The 24,139-nt window shown below is 36.6% G+C and overlaps 1 protein-coding gene across 1 annotated transcript in view; it reads right to left on the bottom strand.

Annotated features, from left to right (window-relative positions):
* Positions 1-1,228: 1,228 nt before the first annotated feature.
* Positions 1,229-24,139, bottom strand: part of LOC136267456 (uncharacterized) — a 29,857-nt gene continuing 6,946 nt past the window's right edge. The window contains exons 7-48 of the mRNA XM_066062618.1: positions 20,386-20,424; positions 19,118-19,288; positions 17,103-17,273; positions 16,913-16,963; positions 16,804-16,860; positions 16,712-16,756; positions 16,610-16,657; positions 15,716-15,769; positions 15,616-15,663; positions 15,494-15,544; positions 13,906-13,959; positions 13,806-13,853; positions 13,684-13,734; positions 13,575-13,628; positions 13,068-13,121; positions 12,968-13,015; positions 11,666-11,716; positions 11,560-11,610; positions 11,279-11,329; positions 11,179-11,232; positions 10,526-10,579; positions 10,426-10,473; positions 10,304-10,354; positions 9,904-9,954; positions 9,796-9,846; positions 9,688-9,741; positions 9,426-9,476; positions 9,326-9,379; positions 9,068-9,106; positions 8,971-9,012; positions 8,869-8,913; positions 8,757-8,807; positions 7,484-7,525; positions 7,383-7,427; positions 7,280-7,330; positions 7,186-7,233; positions 6,648-6,689; positions 5,888-6,076; positions 3,943-4,135; positions 2,160-2,278; positions 1,933-2,107; positions 1,229-1,427 (exon numbers count right to left, since the gene is read on the bottom strand). Of these exons, the coding sequence (XP_065918690.1) occupies positions 1,376-1,427; positions 1,933-2,107; positions 2,160-2,278; positions 3,943-4,135; positions 5,888-6,076; positions 6,648-6,689; positions 7,186-7,233; positions 7,280-7,330; positions 7,383-7,427; positions 7,484-7,525; positions 8,757-8,807; positions 8,869-8,913; positions 8,971-9,012; positions 9,068-9,106; positions 9,326-9,379; positions 9,426-9,476; positions 9,688-9,741; positions 9,796-9,846; positions 9,904-9,954; positions 10,304-10,354; positions 10,426-10,473; positions 10,526-10,579; positions 11,179-11,232; positions 11,279-11,329; positions 11,560-11,610; positions 11,666-11,716; positions 12,968-13,015; positions 13,068-13,121; positions 13,575-13,628; positions 13,684-13,734; positions 13,806-13,853; positions 13,906-13,959; positions 15,494-15,544; positions 15,616-15,663; positions 15,716-15,769; positions 16,610-16,657; positions 16,712-16,756; positions 16,804-16,860; positions 16,913-16,963; positions 17,103-17,273; positions 19,118-19,288; positions 20,386-20,424 (2,798 nt within the window). The 3' untranslated portion in view covers positions 1,229-1,375. The remainder of the gene's footprint in view (positions 1,428-1,932; positions 2,108-2,159; positions 2,279-3,942; positions 4,136-5,887; positions 6,077-6,647; positions 6,690-7,185; positions 7,234-7,279; positions 7,331-7,382; positions 7,428-7,483; positions 7,526-8,756; positions 8,808-8,868; positions 8,914-8,970; positions 9,013-9,067; positions 9,107-9,325; positions 9,380-9,425; positions 9,477-9,687; positions 9,742-9,795; positions 9,847-9,903; positions 9,955-10,303; positions 10,355-10,425; positions 10,474-10,525; positions 10,580-11,178; positions 11,233-11,278; positions 11,330-11,559; positions 11,611-11,665; positions 11,717-12,967; positions 13,016-13,067; positions 13,122-13,574; positions 13,629-13,683; positions 13,735-13,805; positions 13,854-13,905; positions 13,960-15,493; positions 15,545-15,615; positions 15,664-15,715; positions 15,770-16,609; positions 16,658-16,711; positions 16,757-16,803; positions 16,861-16,912; positions 16,964-17,102; positions 17,274-19,117; positions 19,289-20,385; positions 20,425-24,139) is intronic.

Here is a 24,139-nt window from a genome sequence, read left to right on the forward strand (position 1 = left end):
AACTATCTACAAGGTAACTTCTTCTAGCTGATCTCTCTACAGGGTGATTTGTTTGTAGCTGAATTCTGTATAGGTGATTTGTTTGCAGCTGAGCTCTTTACAGAATGGTTTCTTTGTAGCTGAACTCTCTACAAGGTAACTTCTTCTAGCTGATGTATCTACAGGGTCACTAGTTTGTAGCTGAATTCTCTACATGGTGGTTTCTTTGTAACTGAAGTATCTACAAGGTGACATCTTCTAGCTGATCTTTCAACAGGGTGATTTGTTTGTATCTGAACTCTCTACAAGAAATCTTCTTCTAACTGATGTTTTAACAGGGTGAATTGTTTGTAGCTGAACTCTATACAGGTTACTTATTTCTAACTGATCTCTTGAATTCTGTTCAGGGTGACTGCTCTATTAGGATGACTGCTCTATTAGAGTATCTCGATCTCGCACTTGCTACACCAAGTTGGATTTCGTGTTATAACTCCGTGGCTTTAAGTCTGATTCTTCTACACCATTGAAGAGCCTTTCTAAGATGATAACTCCATCTGTACAGCGATTTTGAAAGCATTACCCCAAGCGGTTTACCTGGTAGGCGTGGCAAGCATAATAATAATAATAATAATAAAATAAAAATATTAAAAATTAGCTAATCTCGATTGCGTAATTGTTACACACTGTTGAGTTTTTCGCTGTATCTTCCTGGTTTTTAGCTCGATTTCTTTCAAACCACAAAAGGTTTGAGGTTCAATAGTTAACCTATTCACCCACCGATTTTCAGCTTCTTCCCATACGCGGTTTACCCTGTAGGCGTGACAACATATTGGTGTTATTTTTCGTGCATAATTGCTCATAACTCTTTGTCTGTTTATGGTATTCCAGCCAAAGTTGGTACTGAGATGCGCCTTTATACCCCCCTTCTGTGTGCCAAATTTCAAGGCAATCGGATAACGCGTTCGAGTTTTATAGCAGTTTTTGTAAGTGTGCGACAAGAAAAAGAAAAATAAGAAGAAAAAAAACGAAGAAACTCAGCCAATTTTTGAAGTCGCATATCTCGGGAACGCGCGAAGCGATTTCGCTCAAATTTGGAATGTAGAGTGCTGCAGTTGGGGGGCATGTCCACAGCAAAAATCGTCTTGTTTCATCAAGGAAGCACAGAGCTACGGAGGTGCGAAAATTGCGTTTTCTTTCTTCCTGTCAATATACTCACGGGTGTTACGCGCCGGCTTCTTGGGCCGCACGACACACTACCGTGTGTCTTGATATTGTGATAAGCTCAAGTACAGCATTTACTATGTATGTATATGTGACATTGTTGGAACATAAAAACACACTGCCACACTAATAATATAAGTTTTGTTACAGACACATGCCCATTAACTACATGTCTCTAATCTTTATAGACATCAGAATACACCGGATTGTTGATACCATCAGATGTCCTAAAAGGGTTCAAATGCAGTAATACATGTACATGTACACAGTACAACATTCCGTTTCTTTATAAGAAATAGTACATATATACTACATTGGTATTACATAAATGACACTAGGAGTGAAAGTGCAGTGTAGTATTCCTTGCAAGGATTTTAGATCTGGTTATTAAGGTCTACCAGTGAATGGCTACATCACAGTAAGGGTAGGATTATAGTACTAGCCAAGGCCGAGTGATATAACTGGTTTGTTCCACAATAAAGGTTTGCACTTCCGCAATGGAAATGGCTTTTATGGATGTTTGTGTCTGACACCTCCTGTAAGCTCACATCAACACTGTACTGGACTATATGGCATTTACAATAACTTTTTTGTAAACTTTTTGAATTCTTGATTACGTCCATAAATCCACTGATAAATAACTGAAATTGAATGGTATTTGTGTTTAAATGCATACACTTTTTAAATTGTATGTGCAACCAGAGAAAAAATGATACATCATTAATTACTTACTCTGTTTTTGGTGGTGAGTACTTTCCAGTAGTATCAGATTTTCTGTGGAAGTAGGCTGCCATCCCAACAGCTAACAACACAACAATTATCAATCCTATGATACAGCCAATAACAATTCCAGCAACTGCTCCTCCTGACAACCCTCCACTGTCGTCAGAACCTTCCTCATCACTTTCTACAATGCAACATCAGTTTATGTATGTTAACGCATGCTTATAATAGCTTACCAACTACAGCATTGCTTACAGATGTGGCAAACTCTTCTCGGTTCTCATTAATCAAGGTAGCGACTTCAGCTCCACTAACTATACCATCTCTGCTGTACACTGCCACAGATACCACTACTCTGTAACAGAGGATGAATATGATGTCAGTGTCACATACTACAGTGGAGTGACATAAGCAGCTATATGTGTACTAGTGGTATAGCTAGTAATGAGGAAGTTGAGTTACCTCAGTGGAGGAGGATAATTTATTACTGCAAGTACTGAGATATATACACTCTAGTAGAGCTGCCACACAACCTCTTACTGCATTAGAGCAGTCATGTGTTGCTGCTGGATTCTTTTAGTTTTTTCATTGGGTACAATGTACATGTAGTAAAAGTTGTTTATTTTTGAAATTGTATTGTAGTAGTGGCAGATCCAAGGAGGGCCCCTTTCCCCCAAAAACATTCAAGATAAAAATATTCCAATAGAGCAGTCAGTCAAATATTCTAATAGAACAGTCACTACACATATCCCTATTGAGAATCCTCCACAGTTGTAGAGTACGAAAACTAGCATCTGCAACACTATCCCATGCAAGGACACTTAATTTGCTAAGGATAGTTTGCAAATTATGGCACTGTGTATGCCATTCTTTAGGTCCAAAGTAAGTATAGTTAGCTAAACTACTCATGACTGTCATTTATCCCTATACAGCTCTTGATCAATATAGTCCACTTAAAAAGCAGTAAGATTTAGATATATACTTGTGCATAGAATTACAAATTTTAGTCCTGAAACATATGAAATAGCTTTAGCTTCTGAGGGGCTCTGCCCCAGACCCATGCACCATAAACCTACAATCCCCCTTGGACCTGTCCCTGTGTAGCTAGAATAAGATACATTGTAAGTTGTTTTAGTGGTCATCTGTTTAGAAGTGAACAATACCAAGAGTTTTAACACAAAATACAACTGCAGCCAGATATATGCAGCCAATAAACATCATTTATTTTTTGCACTTTGAATTTACTTAGTGTTGTGCCATCTATCTATGCTGTGCATTTGAAGTATAGCATGTAACAATGTGTGCTTTTAGTGGCTTAGGAAATGTAATTACAGCATGTAGCATACAACATAGGACATAAAAATTATGTGACCTGGCCTTGCAGCCACCCAATTTATGCTCAAATGCTTACAGGAGTCTGCCATTCTGACTGTTTGGCAGACTTCTGTAAGCATTCAAACTTAATTGGATGGCTTCAGGATCAAGGCTACCTAGGTCCAGTCAGGATTTTTTCTCCCTTTCAAACACACTTGTGGTGTAATATAACATCTTGAAACAGACTGTAGGACCAGGTGTCCTACAAACCTTCAGCACTTGTGCTGTAAAATCTTAATAAAAAACTGAGTTTGTAAAATGTTCTGGGCACAACGTACAATCACAGTATTTTATATTATAACAAACATGAGTGAAAGTTTCCCAGCATGAAATTGGAGATGATTATAGCCTTTCAAAGCATCTAAAGCACAAGAGGAAACCTCCAATCATTTTAGTTTTTTTACAAGTCTTGCCAGATCACAAGATCTTACAAAGGGGTGGTGGGTGGGGGTGTAGGGGTGAGCAACAGTTAGGACAAAGTTAATGTGGAAATTGTTAGCCTGATAGTGTAGCCATTTTGTGCTGGTATAATTTTAAAACTTGCTTTCTTGCCCAAAAGGTATGCAGATTTTCCAAAATCAGGTTACATAATACTTTTACAAGCAATGAGGTTGCTTGGTTCTTGGGTATCACCGACTAACTTACTTATTATCATCAATTGAGATATCAAAAACCTGAATTGATACACCTTTAATTCCATTGTCATCAAGCACCATTGTCAATTCAGCAACAAACTCAGCCCTTAAAACTTGCAGGTCATCATTGTCATTAACATTTAGGGTGATAGCAATGATGTTCCTCCTAGATACAACTGGTGTAGGAACAATAGCTCTAGATGCTGTAAATAAAGGATAAAACAATAATTAATATAAATCAGTCATTTATTTTGAAGTTTAGGTCAGAGCTAAAATTACATGTATGTAAATTTAAAAAAAAATTCATATGCTTTAAATATATTTTTCTTATGCATCGAGCCTCGAGGCCAAGCGTCGAGTGCTTTATTTTCATATAAAGCACTCTTTGCAGTGCAATAAAGCACTCTTTGTGGTTAATAAAGCACAGTTTGCCCTTTATGACATTTAAAGTACACTTTTTCCCTTTGATCTTGCCCACACAAAGTTCTATAACAATCAAAATTGTTTCCTGCTTAACGTGAAATGCATTGAAGTATATCAAAATTATTGTGTTTTCATGTACCAAACAACAGTATGTTTATCCAAATTAATAATCCATAGCTTTATTGTTGGATATTTTATTGAAAGCTTTCATCTGCGTGCTTTCTTGATATTTATTAGACTTTCTATCTTTATTAAAGTATATTGCAAAACCGGTATAGGGACTGATTTAACTTTAGTTAGTCTAGTAGATCGCAATCTGTAGGCATCAGTTGCACATGTATATAACCTTCCATAGCCTGGTTGCATATAGTTAGACATAGAAAAACAGAGTTCTACGGAATTTAGTAACCTGAAAGGTCTGTGTTGTGGTGCTCAAACAAAGTGAGGGCACTACTAAAGGGCCTAAATTCCATGGAACCCTGTGTTTCAATGTCTAACTTATTTAGACCACAGCTCATTGTTGTACCTTCACAGCTGCTTGTGACATGAGAAATGTAGCATTGAGTAGCGTTAAAAATCCCATTACACCTCCCTGTAATTGATGTCCAGTTAACCTCCCATACTTTGCCAATGTTAAAACCACACAATTGCTGTGTTTTTTCTGTATCACATCAGAGACAGGGATCTATTGAAACATTAACAAGAGATCTACAGGATTTAGACACCTGTAAGTAACCAATGAAATTTGAGTATTTCATCTTGCTGTGGTCTAAATATTAAATTTAGTGTAATATTCTACCCACCTAGAAATTGAAACTAATAATTGTAAAAGGCTGTAGGTTGTAAAATATGTTATGGCATAATATGTGGGTTAAAGTAACAAGCAAAATGTTGGCATAACACAGTAGGTGCAATTTTTGTGAAGTAAACACAAGAGATCATAAACATTGCACAAAAGATCAAGATACTCTAATAGAACAGTCACTGTGTATTTAGAAATGATCAATTAACAAAGATTATTCAGGTGGAAAAGAAAGCACAATAAATTCATTCCTAAAAATAGGTGGAATCACCAATAAACAAGTTTCACACAATAAAGTAGTATACAGAGAAGGCATAGCAGTCGTAATTGTGATTTCAAAGGCAAAAGTATAAAGTTTCACCAGTAGAGAGTCCTACTATAACACACTATGTATAACTCGAGGTGATTTTATCACCCACACGACAAGTCATCAACAAATTTGAGGCGCGCGCTATTTTCAGAAGGGGTTTCAGATGAAACCATTGCAACCCTTCCGTATCCGCCACTGCATAGTTATGTACAAATCACGCACACAAAATAATATATTGTTATACATTGTATATGCATATGCACATCAAAAAGTGTACTGCAGAATGATTACATAACTGTTGTGCTTCTAATTATATCAAGCACTGCAGAAATATATACAATTAAATGTTGTCTGTAAAACTCAACATGTGCATGTACACATGGCTAATTGGGTTCCCCTTGTTTTTAAAGGGCTACTCACTTATAGGTTGACACTCCACTATTGGGGGACAAGGATCTCTAACACACTGTGCATCAATCATCACACATTGTTGTGACCCACAACCTCCATTGTTTAGTGAACATGATGGAGCACAGTATGGCTCTCCAGTAACAGAGTATATGTAGCAGATTGAGCCATCAGGACAGTTATTTATTTGACAAGGAATATCTGTGTGGAGAGCAAATTTTACAAACACATGTATGTACATACAACTGACATGCACTTGCATATACACATACACACATGCAGACGCACGCACGCATGTACATACGTACATATGCATGCACACACACACACACACACACACACACACACACACACACACACACACACATACACACACACACACACACACACACACACACACACACACACACACACACACACACACACACACACACACACACACACACAAGTATTCGTCTTCATGTATACAAGTATGGCATGGTGATGTCCACTTCAAACACCTGGCCACTTGTACACTATCTGGGTTGTGAGAACCAGTGCAGGCAAATCAGATAAGTATGCCACAGGAGATTATGCCATGTCACATGGGTGAAGATGTAGGCATCCAAAGTATTGCCCTGAGCTTTATCCAAAACACAAACTATTGGAATCTGCTTCCCCAGTTATGTACCACACACATGCACAAACACACGTTCAACCAGTTTGTGTGAACCACTATGCATTTATGCATGCACATAATGCACAGTGTGTGTACAAGCTATGAATAAATTACCTGTCTTAACACTGGGACTTGGTTGATTTTTAATAGAAGTGCCTTGAATTAATGCAAAATTATATACATAATGAACAGTATTATAACCAGGTTAACTTTATGATGAATAATGGACATATCGCACGTTATACAGTAACTATAGTACCTCCAGCTATATTGATTTACTTATTACTGCTTTGAATTAAAGGCGAAGTGTCTTAAAGTTTGCAACAATTGCAAAATGTTCTAATTATGGCATATGTGTTGCTTGTTAAGGATTTGCCAATCAATACTTATGGCAAATCTGTAAATAGAATTTTTATTGTCATTTTACTATACCACACCTGCACACAAAAGAAGAGTTAGTGGTTTGGCTACACAAGACTAATGAAGACGACAAAATTCATATTGAGGTATTGATGACTTTCAAGTCACATACTAGAAATACACACAACAAATTAATGACTAACTACAGTACACCAGTTTGCTCTAGATGCAACATGATATACAATGTGCAGTACATACCAGATGTATGTATCTACTGTATGTAAATACTTACTGGATGCCCTTGTTGGACTGACAGTAATACTGCTAGATCTGAAAGAGCCTTAAAACAGAAAAAATACATAATGATAAAGATAGTTTAATCTTACTGGATTGTCTTGTAGCAGTAATGACTTTTACACTGCTGGAACTTGAAGATCCTGAAACAAGAGAACATTATTAACATGCAGACTGTACAATACACTAGCATACTTGATTCTGGTTCTCTTGTTGTAGAGCTGCTAGATCTAGTAAAGCCTTAAAGCATGAAAAATGTTTAATATGTCTACACAATAAATTTAAAGTGTGCCTACTTGTTTCTGGTTCTCTTGTGAAACTGGCAGATGTAGAAGAGGCTAAAAAAGGTAACAATGGTTAGAAGAGGTGAGCTATGAGAGTTTGTCACATGAAACTAAGTTAGCTCCAGTTTTAAGTTCATAAAATCAGAAGGTTTGGCTTTGTACCACATTCTTCAACTTACAGCGACCGTATCTAATACTATGTATCAGATGTATTTGTACAAGTGTAAGGAAAAATGTATAGGAAGTTTATAAGCTAGCATTCCCTACAGATAAGCTATAATTAGTTTGCATCCCCAGCCAAATACAGCAATATCAAAGAGCTGAATATGTGTTCACTCCCAATGGTTTTGTACTGGTGGATGTTTTCATGTTGTAAAATCATGTTTGTGAACCTGAATTGTCTATGTATACTTAACATCCTACCTCCACTTGGCCTGCATGCACTATCGCTACATGGCATGCATTAGAGTTGTGCATAGTTTGGGGGGAGAAACAGGGCAGCCTGGGACATTGCCAGATGCTGCACCTGCATCTGCCCTAGTGAGGAAGTTAGCTGCTGCATTTCTATTACAGTAGCTAGTACTTAGTCATATCAAGTAGCCTGACTGAGCACAATTTCCCCAGCATGGTAGCATGATAAGCAACAAACAATGAACAATGCATCAAACAATGAGCGATGCATGAAAATTAAGAAACAAGCAATTAGCAATGCAAGATAAGCAAACAATGAGCAATGCATGATAAACAACAATCAATGAACAATGCATTAAGCAATGCACGACAATCAATGAGCAATACATTTAGAGGAAACAAACAATGAGTAATGCATGATAAGCAACAAACAATGAGCAATGTGGGTTCCAGTTCTATTAACTGGGATTCAATACCAACTATACCCAAAGTTTCCTTGTCTGTTAACCATATTTACAGCGTTAAGTGTTATGGGACACTTTTAAAGCCTCATAACCCACTTGTTCTTGCCAGTATCAATGCGCTTTTTAATAACATGTTCCACCCCCATTTAAATGACTTCAGGATGCCACTAAATTTTTGGGTAGCTGGACCATGTAAAGAGAGTTATTAACAAAAAATGAGGGTTCAAGTGAACACGAACTGACTATAGTCTCTACTATACATCATGGTATTGTACTGCACATGCACGTATGATACAGTTGCATTTTTGTATGCATAAAATTTTCTATATCTGGAATGATGACTGGTATATATATAGGACCTTTAATACAGAAACATTAGCTGCAAGATGCTAAAATACAGATATACTTACTAGATGCTCTTGTGGTAGTAATAATATTGACACTGCTAGTTCTAGTGGAACCTAAAGCAAGAGAACATTACAGTGTGAATTTACGTCTAAACTATACAGCATAACAATTTACTTGTTATTGGTTCTCTTGTTGTAGAACTGCTAGATCTAGTGGAGCCTTAAAACAAATGAAACATCTATAGTTCTATACAATACATTAATCAAGTTAGCTTACTTGTTTCTGGCTGTCTTGTGAAACTGGTAGACACAGAAGAAGCTAATAAAATAGAAGCAATTCATAAATCTATTGATATATGTGCAAATAAACTCACTGGATTCACTGGTTGGGCTAGTGGTAGGTCTAGGAGAACCTAAAAGTAAGAAATATCATATAACATTATTTTGAGTCTGTTATTGGATTAACGGTAAAATTGTGTGCTTTGTAAATGGCAAAAAGTTTGTCAAACTTGTTGCCCTCTTCATTTGCAAATTGCTATAATTATGTCACTATTGGCTATGCGTACAGTTCACCAAACTTGATAAGTCAAATTGTTTGACATACTTTAGTAAACCATGCAGAAGCAACTCACTTGATTCTCTGGTTGGACTAACACTAGAAATTAAACTGCTAGACACAATGGAACCTGCAATATTTAAAATAATATGAAAACCATGTACCAATAAACTTACTACTAGATTCCCTTGTTGAGCTTGTGATAAAACTGCTAACACTAGAAGTACCTAAGTATTGCAGAAAGGAATTACATAAACATACATCCAGTTGCACATATTGGGGACACACACACACACACACACACACACACACACACACACACACACACACACACACACACACACACACACACACACACACACACACACACACACACACACACACACACACACACACACGCACACACACACACACACACAAAGCAATTGGTGGACCTACTTGATCCTAGTTGCCTTGTTGAGCTAACTGTAAGTTGGCTGGATCTAGAAGGGCCTTGGATATCACATATTATAGACTCCACATAATGTTTATTACAGGTGAACCTACTGGATTCTTGTGTTGTACTAACAGCTGAACTGCTAGAGGTTGCAGATGATCCTAAAAATAACAAATACACATACAATACAACTACTTGTGTACATACTATATACTTACTAGATTCAGTTGTTGGGCTAACAACAATAAAACTGCTAGTTCTAGTTGAGCCTTAAAATAAAAGAGAAGTTAAATCAATATCATGTAATAGCAGCATAACTACCACAAGAAATATTAATGTCAAATGCCATGCTGCTACGCACATGGTGTTATGCATATTGGACATGCTACACATAAACAACACTCTACATGTATATATGTATACATGCAGAATAGCGTGCTGAAATGTTCTATATGCTATGTATTATAATATCATATACCCAATGAGCTTATGAGAAAGAGTACATATACTTGATTCTGGTTCTCTTGTTGAGGTAACAATTAAAATGCTAGATCTAGAAGAACCTTAAAATATTGTGAATGCATTTGCTACTACAAAATTGATTACAATAAAACTCACTGGATTCTCTTGTTGGACTGATACTAGAGCTACTAGAAGTTGATGTGAAGCCTTTAAAATAAAAATGAGCATTTTAAAAGATAACTGAGTTATATGCCAATACTGTGCGTATATTAACTTACTGGATTCCCTTGTAGAACTAATAGCAAAGCTTCTTGTAGTAGAGGAGCCTTACAGAAGAAAGCATAATAGACACACAAAGCATTTGTGTAGTAAATTTACTTGATTCTGGTTCCCTTGTTGAGCTAATACTAAAACTGTTAGATCTTGAAGAGCCTTAAGTGTTAAAGAAACCTAATTAGCTTAATAATAATAATATAATGCACTTTACGTTATAAAATTCTAGTTTGGCTGCAATCTGTGTATTACAAAATGTATTGACATTAATAATTTTAGTGGTGAGTCTAGTAGAGCCCGGTACCTACAAAAGAACTCTGGTGTCCTACCAAAGGTGTTTGTATGCTAAAGCAAGATACTCTATTACAGCAGTCAAATACTCTAAATGGTGCAGTCGTAAGATTTGAAGCAGAGAAGCAGCATAGCAATAATTGTGAAGTTACAATAAATTATTTTTGTGATAATTAACTTTGGAATTGTACAATGTTTGGTGGGCACATCCACACTGACATCCCTTGATCCCCACAGACTACCTTCATAAGCAGGCAGCACTCTGTTTCCTTCCAAACTAGTAATTCTATAATGCTACTTTAAACCTACTTAATAATTGTGTACTTTGTAAATGACTAAAGTTTGTCAAAATTGAATTAAATTTGCTATAATTTTGTATAATGTTGTTCACTACTGGCTGCATGCATGGTTCACTAAACTTTGATAAGTCAAATTGTTTGACCTACTTTAGTACTGAAGCAACTCACTTGATTCTCTGGTTGGACTAACACTAGAAATTAAACTGCTAGACACAATGGGACCTGCAATGTTTAAAATAATATGAAAACCATGTACCAATAAACTTACTACTAGATTCCCTTGTTGAGCTTGTGGTAAAACTGCTAACTCTAGAAGAACCTAAGTATTGTAGAAAGGAATTACATAAACATACATCCAGTTGCTACATCAACATTCATTGTGGAAGATCTTTAAAATATTTAAGAAACATATTGGGCACACACACAAACACAAAGCAATTGGTGGACCTAGTTGCCTTGTTGAGCTAACTGTAAGCTGACTGGATCTAGAAGGGCCTTAGATATCACATATTATAGATGCCGCATAAAGTTTATTACAGGTGAACCTACTGGATTCTTGTGTTGTACTGATAGCTGAACTGCTAGAGGTTGCAGATGATCCTAAAATAACAAATACACATATAATACAGCTACTGTGTACATACTATATACTTACTAGATTCAGTTGTTGGGCTAACAACAATAAAACTGCTAGTTCTAGTTGAGCCTTAAAGTAAAAGAGAAGATAAATCAATATTGTACATGTAATAGCAGCATTACTACCACAAGAAATATTATAATGTCAAATGCCTTTTGTGTATTATACAGTCGGCATACTTAATGAACTTATGAGTAAGAGTACTGGCTCTCTTGTTGAGGTAACAATAAAAATGCTAGATCTAGAAGAACCTTAAAATATTGTAAATGCATTTGCTACTACAAAATTGATTACAATTAAACTCACTGGATTCTCTTGTTGGACTGACACTAGAGCTACTAGAAGTTGATGTGAAACTTTTAAAATAAAAATGAGCATTTTAAAAGATAACTGAGTTTTAATGTCAGTCATTAAATAAAGAACCCCCGAACAATCGGCCATTTGTTTCAAGCTGGTATTGTTCAATTGTCAACCACTGTCCAATTATGGTGGTTGTTTGGGTAGTTGTGCAGGATTCCATGGTTCTCCTATACAATTGATTGCAATAGGACCATTGATATGATCAGCCATAAATTGTGGCTCCCAATTGCATGAGGCTTGGGGGTGAAATACCTGGGAACTGGTGGGTTCCCAACTTTGAAGCCACAAGGATTTTTAAGGCCATCCTAACAATCCTAATGTAACCCTGCACTATCACATCCCAAGCTAGTCTTGGGATGGAACAGCTACTTTTGGAATGGGGGAACACTGGATTTGAGTCTACCATACAAGACTTTCTTCAATGCCTGAGTCTACCACACAAGACTCCCTTCAATGTCTGTGTATTTCCTCCCCTGATAGAATAATCCCATAATGTTAATTCCCCCTTCTTAAAAAAAATTGTTATTTTATTATCATTCTTATAGCAGTGCTAATGTAATTGGTTTTTTTATGTACTCATTTCCAACATAGTCTCTTAATCCTAGGGATGGACTATGGGAGGGGATGGGCTATGGGAGGGGATGGACTAAGGGAGGAGACTTTTTGTTCTACTTGGTTACCCATTTGGAATGATCCATACACGTGGTATTATTTCTACGCATGCGTTCATAATGTTTTCCAATTAATACCTACTGTTCTATACTACATCTAGCATTGTGATGCAGGTGTGCTATGTACCTATCTAATGCTGGCTAGCTGGCTAGCTGCAATGTGTCGCTGCAATGTGTCGCTGCAATGTGTTGCTACACCGCCCAAACACACGCAAATTATCTCCCTCCATTAACTTTGTTTAACAAGTTAAATTCCATATATGCTAATACTCTACATATATAAACCTACTGGATTCCCTTGTAGAACTAATAGCAAAGCTTCTTGTAGTAGAGGAGCCTTGCAGAAGAAAGCATAATAGACACACAAAGCATTTGTGTAGTAAATTTACTTGATTCTGGTTCCCTTGTTGAGCTAATACTAAAACTGATAGATCTTGAAGAGCCTTTAAAAAAAAGATATAATTAGCTTATAAGTATTGAATCAATGCACATCTATACAAACATATATTATACGTACAATGAGTAAAAGTGCAAGTGCTAGTTTGGCTGCAATCTGTGTGTTACGAAATGCATTGACATTAAAAATTTTAGTGGTGTGTCTAGTAGAGCCTTATGTACATACTAGATTCAGTTGTTGGGCTAACAACAATAAAATTGCTAGTTCTAGTTGAGCCTTAAAATAAAAGAGAAGATAAATCAACATTGTACATGTAATAGCAGCAATACTACCACATATAAATATTAATGTCAAATGCCATGCTGCTACGCACACGGTGTTATGCATATTGGACATGCTACACATAAACAACACTCTACATGCATATATGCATGTAGAATAGTGTGTTGAAATGTTTGTATATCATATACCCAATGAACTTATGAGTAAGAGTACGTACTTGATTCTGGCTCTCTTGTTGAAGTAACAATTAAAATGCTAGATCTAGAAGAACCTTAAAATATTGTAAATGCATTTGCTACTACAAAATTGATTACAATCAAACTCACTGGATTCTCTTGTTGGACTGACACTAGAACTACTAGAAGTTGATGTGAAGCCTTTAAAATAAAAATGAGCATTTTAACAGATAACTGAGTTATATGCCGATACTGTGCATATATAAACTTACTGGATTCCCTTGTAGAACTAATAGCAAAGCTTCTTGTAGTAGAGGAGCCTTGCAGAAGAAAGCATAATAGACACACAAAGCATTTGTGTAGTAAATTTACTTGATTCTGGTTCCCTTGTTGAGCTAATACTAAAACTGATAGATCTTGAAGAGCCTTAAGTATTAAATATTAGCTTATAAGTATTGAATCAATGCACATCTATACAAACATTTATTATACGTACAATGAGTAAAGTGCAAGTGCTAGTTTGGCTGCAATCTGCGTGTTACAAAATGCATTGACATTAATAATTTTAGTGGTGAGTCTAGTAGAGGCTTATGTACATACTACATTTTAAAAAATTGTTAATTTAAAATGAAGTAGAGATCTATGCAATAAAAAGTAGTGAACAAGAGATGAATGATGGTATTACAACTTAGCTCAGTGGGAAAGTCCCTACTTTAGCATTGAGCAAATTTATGGCTAATGTGCCTGTACAGCTTATTAAAGTAAGTACTGTGCCAAAATTGGAAGCACATAGGCCCGTAGTAGCACGCATAGCTTACCTTTGATTGTAGTAGCAGTGGTGCTCAGATCTATGACCTGTCTCAGTATGATGGTCCGCATTCTATGCACCTGGACCGGACGTTGTTTGAATGAACAGGCCCTTTCAGTTGTCTAGAGCTTGGTCTCGACTAACAGGATGAAGTAATACAATTTCCACTCGAGTACTAGCTGTCCGGCACTGAGTGGCTGAGTCAGTGTGTTCAGAGGAACAAGCCGTTGAGTATCAGTCCGTCTATTAAGTAACAAATCTCTTTGTTGACTGCAGTCCAGGCATTGGCAAAAGTCGAAGTGACAACTCAGCAGCCTTAATGTTTTGATGTTTCATGTGCAACACTTGAAATTATATGCCCCTGCTCTTTCAGCAGCATAAGCGCTTTCTGAAATAATTTTGTGGTGTCTACAGAAAAGTGTTGATATGGAAAATTAATGCCTCAGTATGGTTTCGATGCTTGAAGAAGACAACCAACCTGATTGAAGATAAAAGGAAAGACAAGGCGCACAAGGCGTACACTCGTTGGAACCCCAAAAGGCACATTCCACCAGTGAGTTTGTTGTTGTGGCGTAAAATAGTGACCGTGCATTGCATTGTTTGGGCTCTAGGCTTGCGACTGTGGTCAGTGAGTGAGTGAGACAAAATTTCATATTTTGGAGATTTTTAAAAATTCTATATCCGGTCACCGGTAAGTGTTTTCTTGTTTTTAATGCTGTATTTCATGTTAGATGGACTAACATTATTTTGTAAATGTGATTTTCATGGTGTAAGATGTCTCTAGGATGATTTTTAAAGGTGGCACACGTCATTTTGGGGGGGGATCCCTATAAACAGTACTACCGTACTGTTTGATATACTTACTAGATTCAGTTGTTGGGCTAACAATAATAAAATTGCTAGTTTTAGTTGAGCCTTAAAATAAAAGAGAAGATAAATCAACATTGTACATGTAATAGCAGCATTACTACCACAAGAAATATTATAATGTCAAATGCCGTTTGTGTATTATACAGTCAGTATACTCAATGAACTTATGAGTAAGAGTACTGGCTCTCTTGTTGAGGTAACAATAAAAATGCTAGATCTAGAAGAACCTTAAAATATTGTAAATGCATTTGCTACTACAAAATTGATTACAATCAAACTCACTGGATTCTCTTGTTGGACTGACACTAGAACTACTAGAAGTTGATGTGAAGCCTTTAAAATAAAAATGAGCATTTTAAAAGATAACTGAGTTATATGCCAATACTGTGCGTATATTAACTTACTGGATTCCCTTGTAGAACTAATAGCAAAGCTTCTTGTAGTAGAGGAGCCTTACAGAAGAAAGCATAATAGACACACAAAGCATTTGTGTAGTAAATTTACTTGATTCTGGTTCCCTTGTTGAGCTAATACTAAAACTGATAGATCTTGAAGAGCCTTTAAAAAAAAGATATAATTAGCTTATAAGTATTGAATCAATGCACATCTATACAAACATATATTATACGTACAATGAGTAAAAGTGCAAGTGCTAGTTTGGCTGCAATCTGTGTGTTACAAAATGCATTGACATTAAAAATTTTAGTGGTGTGTCTAGTAGAGCCCGGTACCTACAATAAAAGAACTCTGGTGCCCTACTAAAGGTGTTTGTGTGCAAAAGCGAGATACTCCATTACAACAGTCACGTACTCTAAATGGTACAGTTACACAAAGCAGACAAGCAGCATAGCAATTTGTGAAGTTACAAAAAGAAATTATAAATTATGTTAATTTGAAATTGTAAAATGTTTTGGTGGGCATATCCACACTAACACCCCCTCCTCCAAGATTGGACTACCTTCAGTATTCTGTTCCCTTCCAAACTAGTTAATCTAGATATATGTATCATAATTCTGTCCCTTAGGGCTACTAGATATAGAAGTGTCTTACAACAGAAGAAAAGTATATAATATACTGTAGACACAGCTATTTGCATGTACATATAAAATAGAAGTAAAAAGGAGGAGTAGTCATAGAGGAAACTGAAGATACAAAACATTATTATATACACAGAACATATATGCTGTGATCATACTTGACACTGCTTCTCTAGTAGAAGCACTACTGAATCTAGAGAAACCTTGAGACAGTGTTTTGCGTTATCTATATAAATTCCTTAAAGGTAAACCCATTGGATTCTCTTGTTGGACTAATATTTAAAGCACTTGTAGATGAGAATAAGCCTTAGAATAGAAGTATAAACATTATGTATGTAAGCTGATGTACAAGCAAACTTACTGGATTCCCTTGTTGAATTAACAGTTGAGCTGGTAGTCTCAGAAGAGCCTTATAATAACAGACACACATAATTCTCATACAATCTAATTTCTGTACACTTACTTGAGTCTGTTGAACTAATGCTAAAGCTACTAGATCTTGAGGAGCCTTAATTGTTCAAATAACACAACAATTTTTAACAAGTAAATACGTACTTGTTAGCACAGATACTGAAGTTAAACTGTTAAATGAACTTCTAGTACTGGCAGCACCTATAAAAATGGGATCATGCTATTATAACCACTTGAAATCTATTACACTCACTTGTTGATGTAAATGTTGAAGACAGACTGGAGGAAGTAGTACTGAAAACACCTAAAAACGAAGACAACTATAATGATTGTAACAACCTAACTTATAGCAATCAACACAGAACCATTGTTTTAACATGCTGCATACTTGTATTAAAATTTCATTGACATAATTGTTATGTGCCATACATTGTTTGACTCACTGCACAATGATCTGTCAATACATTGACGACCATCTTCACTGATCACTTGTCTAAGTGGACACACACATCTTGAGGTATCACACAGTACAGGAGGATCAGGATTATCACACGTGGGGTTGTCAGGGTAACAACCACCAGTGGTATAGAACTGTCCAATTGCTTGGCATATCACTAAGGAAACAATGACGATTTCATGATGCATACATACTGTGAGTCACCATAGATAGTTTAACATAGGAAAATATATTAGAATTTGGTGACATTTATAATATCAAAAGTACAACTGTTGTACATTTCACAGGGAAATTAGGTCACTGGAGTCTGTTAAATGTATTGGAGATGGGATATATAGGGATATCCTAATCCTTATGCCATCGAACACCTAATTGTTAACTAGTCAACACTGATATTGTATCTGAAGTTTGGATTCTGGGGCTTCAACAGTTAGGATAAATGACACAGTTGGCCTAGAAATAGAGCATAACTTTTCACAAATTTTTGAACAAAATAATCTACTAGAATGCATTACTGCTTAAAGTACGTACCTGTGAACCTAGCTTGAGTATTGCATGAAACATTCACAGCATAAAAACTAAGGCTGTCCCTGGTATTTAATATGTAACTATAGTGCCATTGACATTTCAATAAACCATTTTGGCCACAACTAGGCACTCATTTATAAATAAAGGGGAAGACTATATATCTACTGTAACTTTAAAACATACACACTAAGTAAAGCTCACAAATTAACACCTCTACTGGTGATAGAAACCATTGTTGGTGTTGTGTTAATGATTTGCATGCACTACAAGTATATGCAAAAATTGTTTATAAATTTAATTTAAGTTAACATGCAGCGATTAGTGTTAAGGGAATTAGTGTGTTTTATACAGTATATATAGCTAATGAACTGGAGTCCATATTATACATTGTGTATATATCACATGCGTGGTATACTAGATGGCGTACTAAACAAAAACTGGTAACAAAAAAAACTAGTTAAGCAGGTTTTTTTGCTCACCTTTTGATAGTGTGAAGAAACAATCTAGATGCAGCAGAACACTTCAAAAAACAATTATCTCAGCCCACCCTATCCCCAATGTATGTTGTAAATACCTGACGATTGAGAAAGGGATGGGTGCAGAAGCTTGCAAAGGTGTCCTATGTGGCATGTGTGTGTGTGTGTGTGTGTGTGTGTGTGTGTGTGTGTGTGTGTGTGTGTGTGTGTGTGTGTGTGCTGATGTGTCCTTTCTAGCACGTGTGTGTACTGATGTGCTTTTTACAGTACATGTGTGTGCTGATGTGTTGATGTGTTAGATTCATCACTGGTGTGCAAGCTGATGTATGATACCAACGATTTATCCCCATATTTCCCTCCTAGGTTGGCCCATATGCAACCCAAATTAAAATGCTTTTATTTCAAGTCATGGTGTGAAAGTTGGGTGGTTGAAGGCCTCACATGGTGAGGACATAACATGCTGGTGTACATAATCTGCATGGAGAAGACCTAAGTGCATGTAGCAATACATGAAGTGCAATACATGAAGTTGGTGTAAGTATTATCAATATAGCTTATGCTGATTGTCAGCGTGGTACAAATGAATTACCATGTTAATAACTGCTCACAGATCGATCACCCATTGTATGTAAAGGTCTTAGGCCAAAATGAAACAAATGGCCCACTAAGCTTGAAATGTGGAAGTGCTTTGTGATTGCATACCTTTTTGCTGTTTTGCTTTTACCAAGTTGTGTGTAGCAATATAAAATGGAATGCAGAATTCATGGAGGAAAACTATCTCAAACTATCCCCATGTTTATGTGTTCTCTTTCTTGGTCAAATTATTCTCAGTTCAGTATTATCTGTGTAGAATCCTCTTATGTATATTGATTTATGCTACATCAAAAGGCTTCTCTGATGTAGTTGTTGCAGTGTTTAAGTAATAAATATTATGAACTCTTGGTAATACCAACCACATTACACAACTTACAAGTGACTGAGGGAATAATACACTCACCACAACTTGCTGCATCAACACAGGAAGTAATCTCTGGATTAACCACTTGTCCAATGGGACAAACACACCTCGGAACATCACATTGTATATCAGTATTAGGATTAGTACAAGTAGCTTGATCAGGATAACAGCCCTCCGTGGTGTAAAACTGTCCATTAATTGGGCATGGAACTACATAAACATAGACACAAATAGTTTTAGACAGACTAACAGATAATTAATTGTTATTACAATTTGTACAAAAGTCCACAACTCACAAAAATCCAGTACAAGATTGTACAAAAATACCAGCAGAGATTGCAAACTTAAAAATTTATTTCAATGAAATATTTATGTAATAATTTAATACTTTCAGAATTGATCTATGATATTTCAGTGTCAATATAGTAGCTCTTGATCCCATAGCATTGAGGCAGAGGTAGCAATGGTGTATGTGGTGGCAGCGGCAGCAACAGCAGCATCAGTAGTAGCAGTAACAACAGCAGCATTGTTTGATACTGAAACTTAGACAAGTGCACCCACCCATTAGCATAAAAGGAAAATAGGTTGTGCTCCACTAATTATTTAGTGTACTGAAGTATACACTAAAATTTACAGAGTGATAACATCTCAGAGGTTGTAAAGCTGAATGAGATTGTATAGCACGCTGTATGAAATTGTGAGTTGCAAACTCCTTGAATTGTTATGTAGAAACTGAGTTGGTATACATGTTAATATTATTGGTTGTAGAGGATGGTTCACTAACCTTGAAGCACATTTATAAGCTAACTAGTGATGATCTTCTTCTAAAGGTTTGAAAATTGTTGTTATGTCTATTATTGGAATGACACTACCAAGGCCAATAAATTGCAAACTTTATTGTAGGGTAAAGATGCAGTATTGTAGTTTGACCTGATGATAAGGGACATAATAGGCCAGCAAAATTCGACATCTGCGACTTACATAACACCTATACTTTTAAGTACATCAATTAGTTTGAGCTAAAAAGAAACTTGATTAAGACATGAGGACCATATAATTGTACAGTGAAATAAGAACGCTACAAGCCCACAACATCTACGTATATCACAGTGGAGCTCTGTAGAAAATTTGCTACAGTACAACACATGCTAAAGAAAAGTTTAAAAACACTTTCCAAGTTTCAGTATGGAACATATAACAGAAATGGATACCATTCTAAGGGTTTGAGTTTAAATTATATATACAAGCTCTGAGGTAAGCATGCAATGGCAAAGTAGAATTACCAACAATGTATACTTTATATGTACCTGTTGTAGGAGATGGAGTAACACTGTCTGATGAAGTACCTTTAAAAATACACAAGTGCTATAAGTGGTTAACCTATGCATGCAGGCAAACATACACACATAATGAAGTAAGTACACACACAAGTAACTTCATCATCTATGATGTACATTTTCCACAACATAGTAGGGACACAAAGGTGTGGGCATGCCCCATGAAAAATATTACTCAAACACTTTTCCCAGATGATGATGAGGCAGTATTGGTTAGGTAAAACTAAGCCCAAACAAGCCTTCAGATTGACCCGAAATGCTTTCAACAAGTTGCTATGGAATTTAAAAAAAATCATCATACAGTATGATAGCATTGTATAGTAGGGACCCCAAAGGAATAGGCGAAGCCCACAAAATAACATCACCCAAATCAATTTTCCCAGACGATGATGAGGCAGTATTGGTTAGGTAAAACTAAGCCCAAACAAGCTTTCAGATCGACCTGAAATGCATTCAACAAGTTGCTACGGAATTAAAAAAATATATTTAACAGAATTTTCTGCTGACTGACTGACTGATTCCATCAGACAAGCGTAACTCGATAATGGCTAAGGCTACGGGCTTGATTTATTCACTGTTCGACATCACTTTGGCCCGAGAGGTGCCTTTTGGCATGCTGCAGAATGTACAATGCATTCTTCATGGACTTACCAGTGTCCTAGCTCCTTTGGGTCCCATTCACCTTTGCTGACAGCAAAAAGTGTCGATTTGGCGGTAGCATGTGATAGTATTCCTTCGTAATGGAAATTGTCCATATTTTTCATACTAGCTACTTCGATTGCAGGGGTGCTTTTCGAACAGTTCTTGATTCATACTGCTGTGTAATGGATTGAACATAGCCAACAATGAAGCGTAATGGATAGTCTACTTCTCTTTTGAGATGATAATTGATACAACTAGGGTGCACGATGCCATTTCTTTATTTTGATACGGTATGCGTGGATTGCAGAGGTGCTTTTTGAACAGTTCTTGATTCGTAATGTTGCATGTGTAACGGGTTGAACATAGCTGACAACAAAGTATAATGGACCACTTCACTTTTCAGACAATTATTGATATAGCTTCAATTTTCAGTAATTGATTGTTGAAATGCGTGTTTAGATGCAAAATTAATTCTAAGGCATGCCTGATGCCATTCTTTTTTATGTGGTTTGTGATAGTTCATTAGATAATTATAATTATGAAATTTAAAAAGTAAACAAACAAGTAGAAGGAAAAATGTGGAATTTTATATTGGATTAAGGTTAAGCGGACATGTTTTGTGCCAGAGAACACGAGGAAGAATAGCATGTTTTTTCGCTTCAGAATCGTCACTGAAGTGTTAGCAAATGATTGTCTGATGGATCAACAGTTATGAATTAATCTAAAAGTAAGTGTTATATAAGGCAACAAGTGTGAACGCACTTTTCACTTGTAGGCAACATGCATTCGTGCCTTGTTTTCTCGAGTGATAGGGTATGCTGGTAGTTAGTATTGTAATTGTAAGCTGCTTATGTAGGGGACAATGTTACCAGCTGGAATCACAAGGCGTTACAAGCTGCTGATGATGTAACTTATCCAAGAGCGACTTGGAGACTCCAGGCGGAGCAAGAAGCTGTTCCTGTGTGTGAAGAAGAGAAAACAGAGCTTTTTGTGTTTAGAACAGCATTTATGACATGTTATTTTGAAAAGTTAGTGATTGCGGTCAATAGGAATTTGTGTGGTTATTGTATCAATAATGTTGGGTGCACGCAATCTTTGCACATGTTTACTAAAAATAAAACTAGTTTTTGAGTGATAGCCGTGAAGGCTTCAAATTTTGTAGGGAGATTTGCTGATAAATTCTCCAGAGGTCGATGCTTAGATTTTGTCCGTAGCATTATGGCTTCATGAGTTACGGCACCGAGAACATGAGGTTTTGAATAATGTAGCGCACTTTTAGTACTAACTTAAGCTGAAGTTTGTTCAACGTGGTTTCCAGTGCGCTACTGTAAAAAATGGAGGACTAGTTTCGATTTAAGCGCTTCATAAAGAACTACGCATAGTTATAAAATGGTATAGGCTAGAAGAATTCTGTTTGGTTTGTGTTGAAGAGAAAGGGAAGCACTTCCAACGTAAGTAGCATATGGATTCATTTTATACATTATGTGAGTATAAGCAACAATACAAAAATTGCATGTTGTATGGCTTCAAATAGCCGCAAGCACCCTTAAGGATCAAAGAACAAAGGTAAGTTGTGAAACGAGAGGCTATACCTTTAGATATACTAATGGACATTTAATCCCTAATTCAGTCATCATTATAGACTGAAGTAGAGTGTCCATTATGCTTCGTTTTCAGCTACAGTATGTTCAGCCCATTACACAGCATTACAAATGAAGAACAATAAGACAAGTGTTTCTGCAATCAATTTAGTCGCTATGGATAATACGGGCATTTAACATGATAGCTAGCCACAGGGAAGTCATATTACACTATAATGAATCAACAACTTGCATTGTCAGCAAAAAAACTGGGACACAGGAGGACAATGGTAAGTCTATGATGCATGTATTGTACATACTGCAGTTGGCAAAAAGCATGTCTCGGGATGCAAAAGCGATGTTGAACTGTGAAGAAATCAAGCCCATACTCTTATCTGTTGTCGAGTCATTTTTTATGCTTGGCTGAAGGCATCAGGCAGGCAGTCAGTCAGTCAGTCAGTTAGGAAAAGTCAGCTAAATAAAATTTTTAAAATCATAGAAACTTGTTGGAAGAGTTTGGCATCAGTCTGAAGACAATTTTGGGCTGTTTATACTTAACCAATACTGCCAAGCTGTCATGAAGGAAAAGTGAGTCTGGTTTCTTGGTGATATTGAGGGACAAGAAAGCCCAAATCTCCATGGTCTCTAATACACAATACTACCATACTGTATGATTGTAGCTACTAGTTTGTGGCTATGCTATACACGTGTAGCTGTGACTGCTTTGTTAGAGTATTTTGATTTTACTGCCTGTCTTGAGTGAGATACACAATAATTAAGAGACATGGTTTGCCATACCTGGTTTTGTACAGCAAATGTGCAGCTTATTGCAGCCAAGGGGTGTGGTCATGGCGTGCCCTGATTGTTAAGAGCGTGGCAGTGTGTTCTGGTCATTCACGTGAGTAGTCAGACCATGCAATTATTTTGCAAGTGCAGCTACACATATCTACGCTTCCCACAGTCACTTAAGTGTTCAAATAGTTTTGTGGTGTCTAAATACACTCCTCTAAGGAAAGCGTCAATGCCAAAAATAATATTAATACCTTGGTATGGTTTCCTTGCATGAAGAAGACTACTACATAATTGAAGATGAACTAGACACTTGTCGGGACCACATGCCACAAGTGAGTTTGCTGTTGTAGTGTGAAATGGTGGCCATGTGATGCTTTGTTAAGCTTCTAACTTTGTGACTGGCAGGCTGATAGACCAAAATTTCTGTGAATGCTATCCCACTAGGGACCTGTGAGAAGGCTTAAAGCCTGTGAATACAGGGAGTCTGAAACATGTAGCTGAAATGTGAAGAATGCAGAAAAATCCCAGACCCAGTGGTGACTTGATCCCTCACAGCAAGCAGTCTAGGAATATGCCAGAGGAGCCACAATAGCCGGGGGTCTGGGTTTTGGCAAATAAAAAATTCAATACCTGGCCATCTGTGAGTGTTTTCTTGTTTTTAACGCTGGATTTGAAGTTTGATATACAAAGACTATTCCATATAAGTGATT

Source organism: Dysidea avara, chromosome 9 (assembly GCF_963678975.1).
Source record: "Dysidea avara chromosome 9, odDysAvar1.4, whole genome shotgun sequence".
NCBI classification, from domain to species: domain Eukaryota; kingdom Metazoa; phylum Porifera; class Demospongiae; order Dictyoceratida; family Dysideidae; genus Dysidea; species Dysidea avara.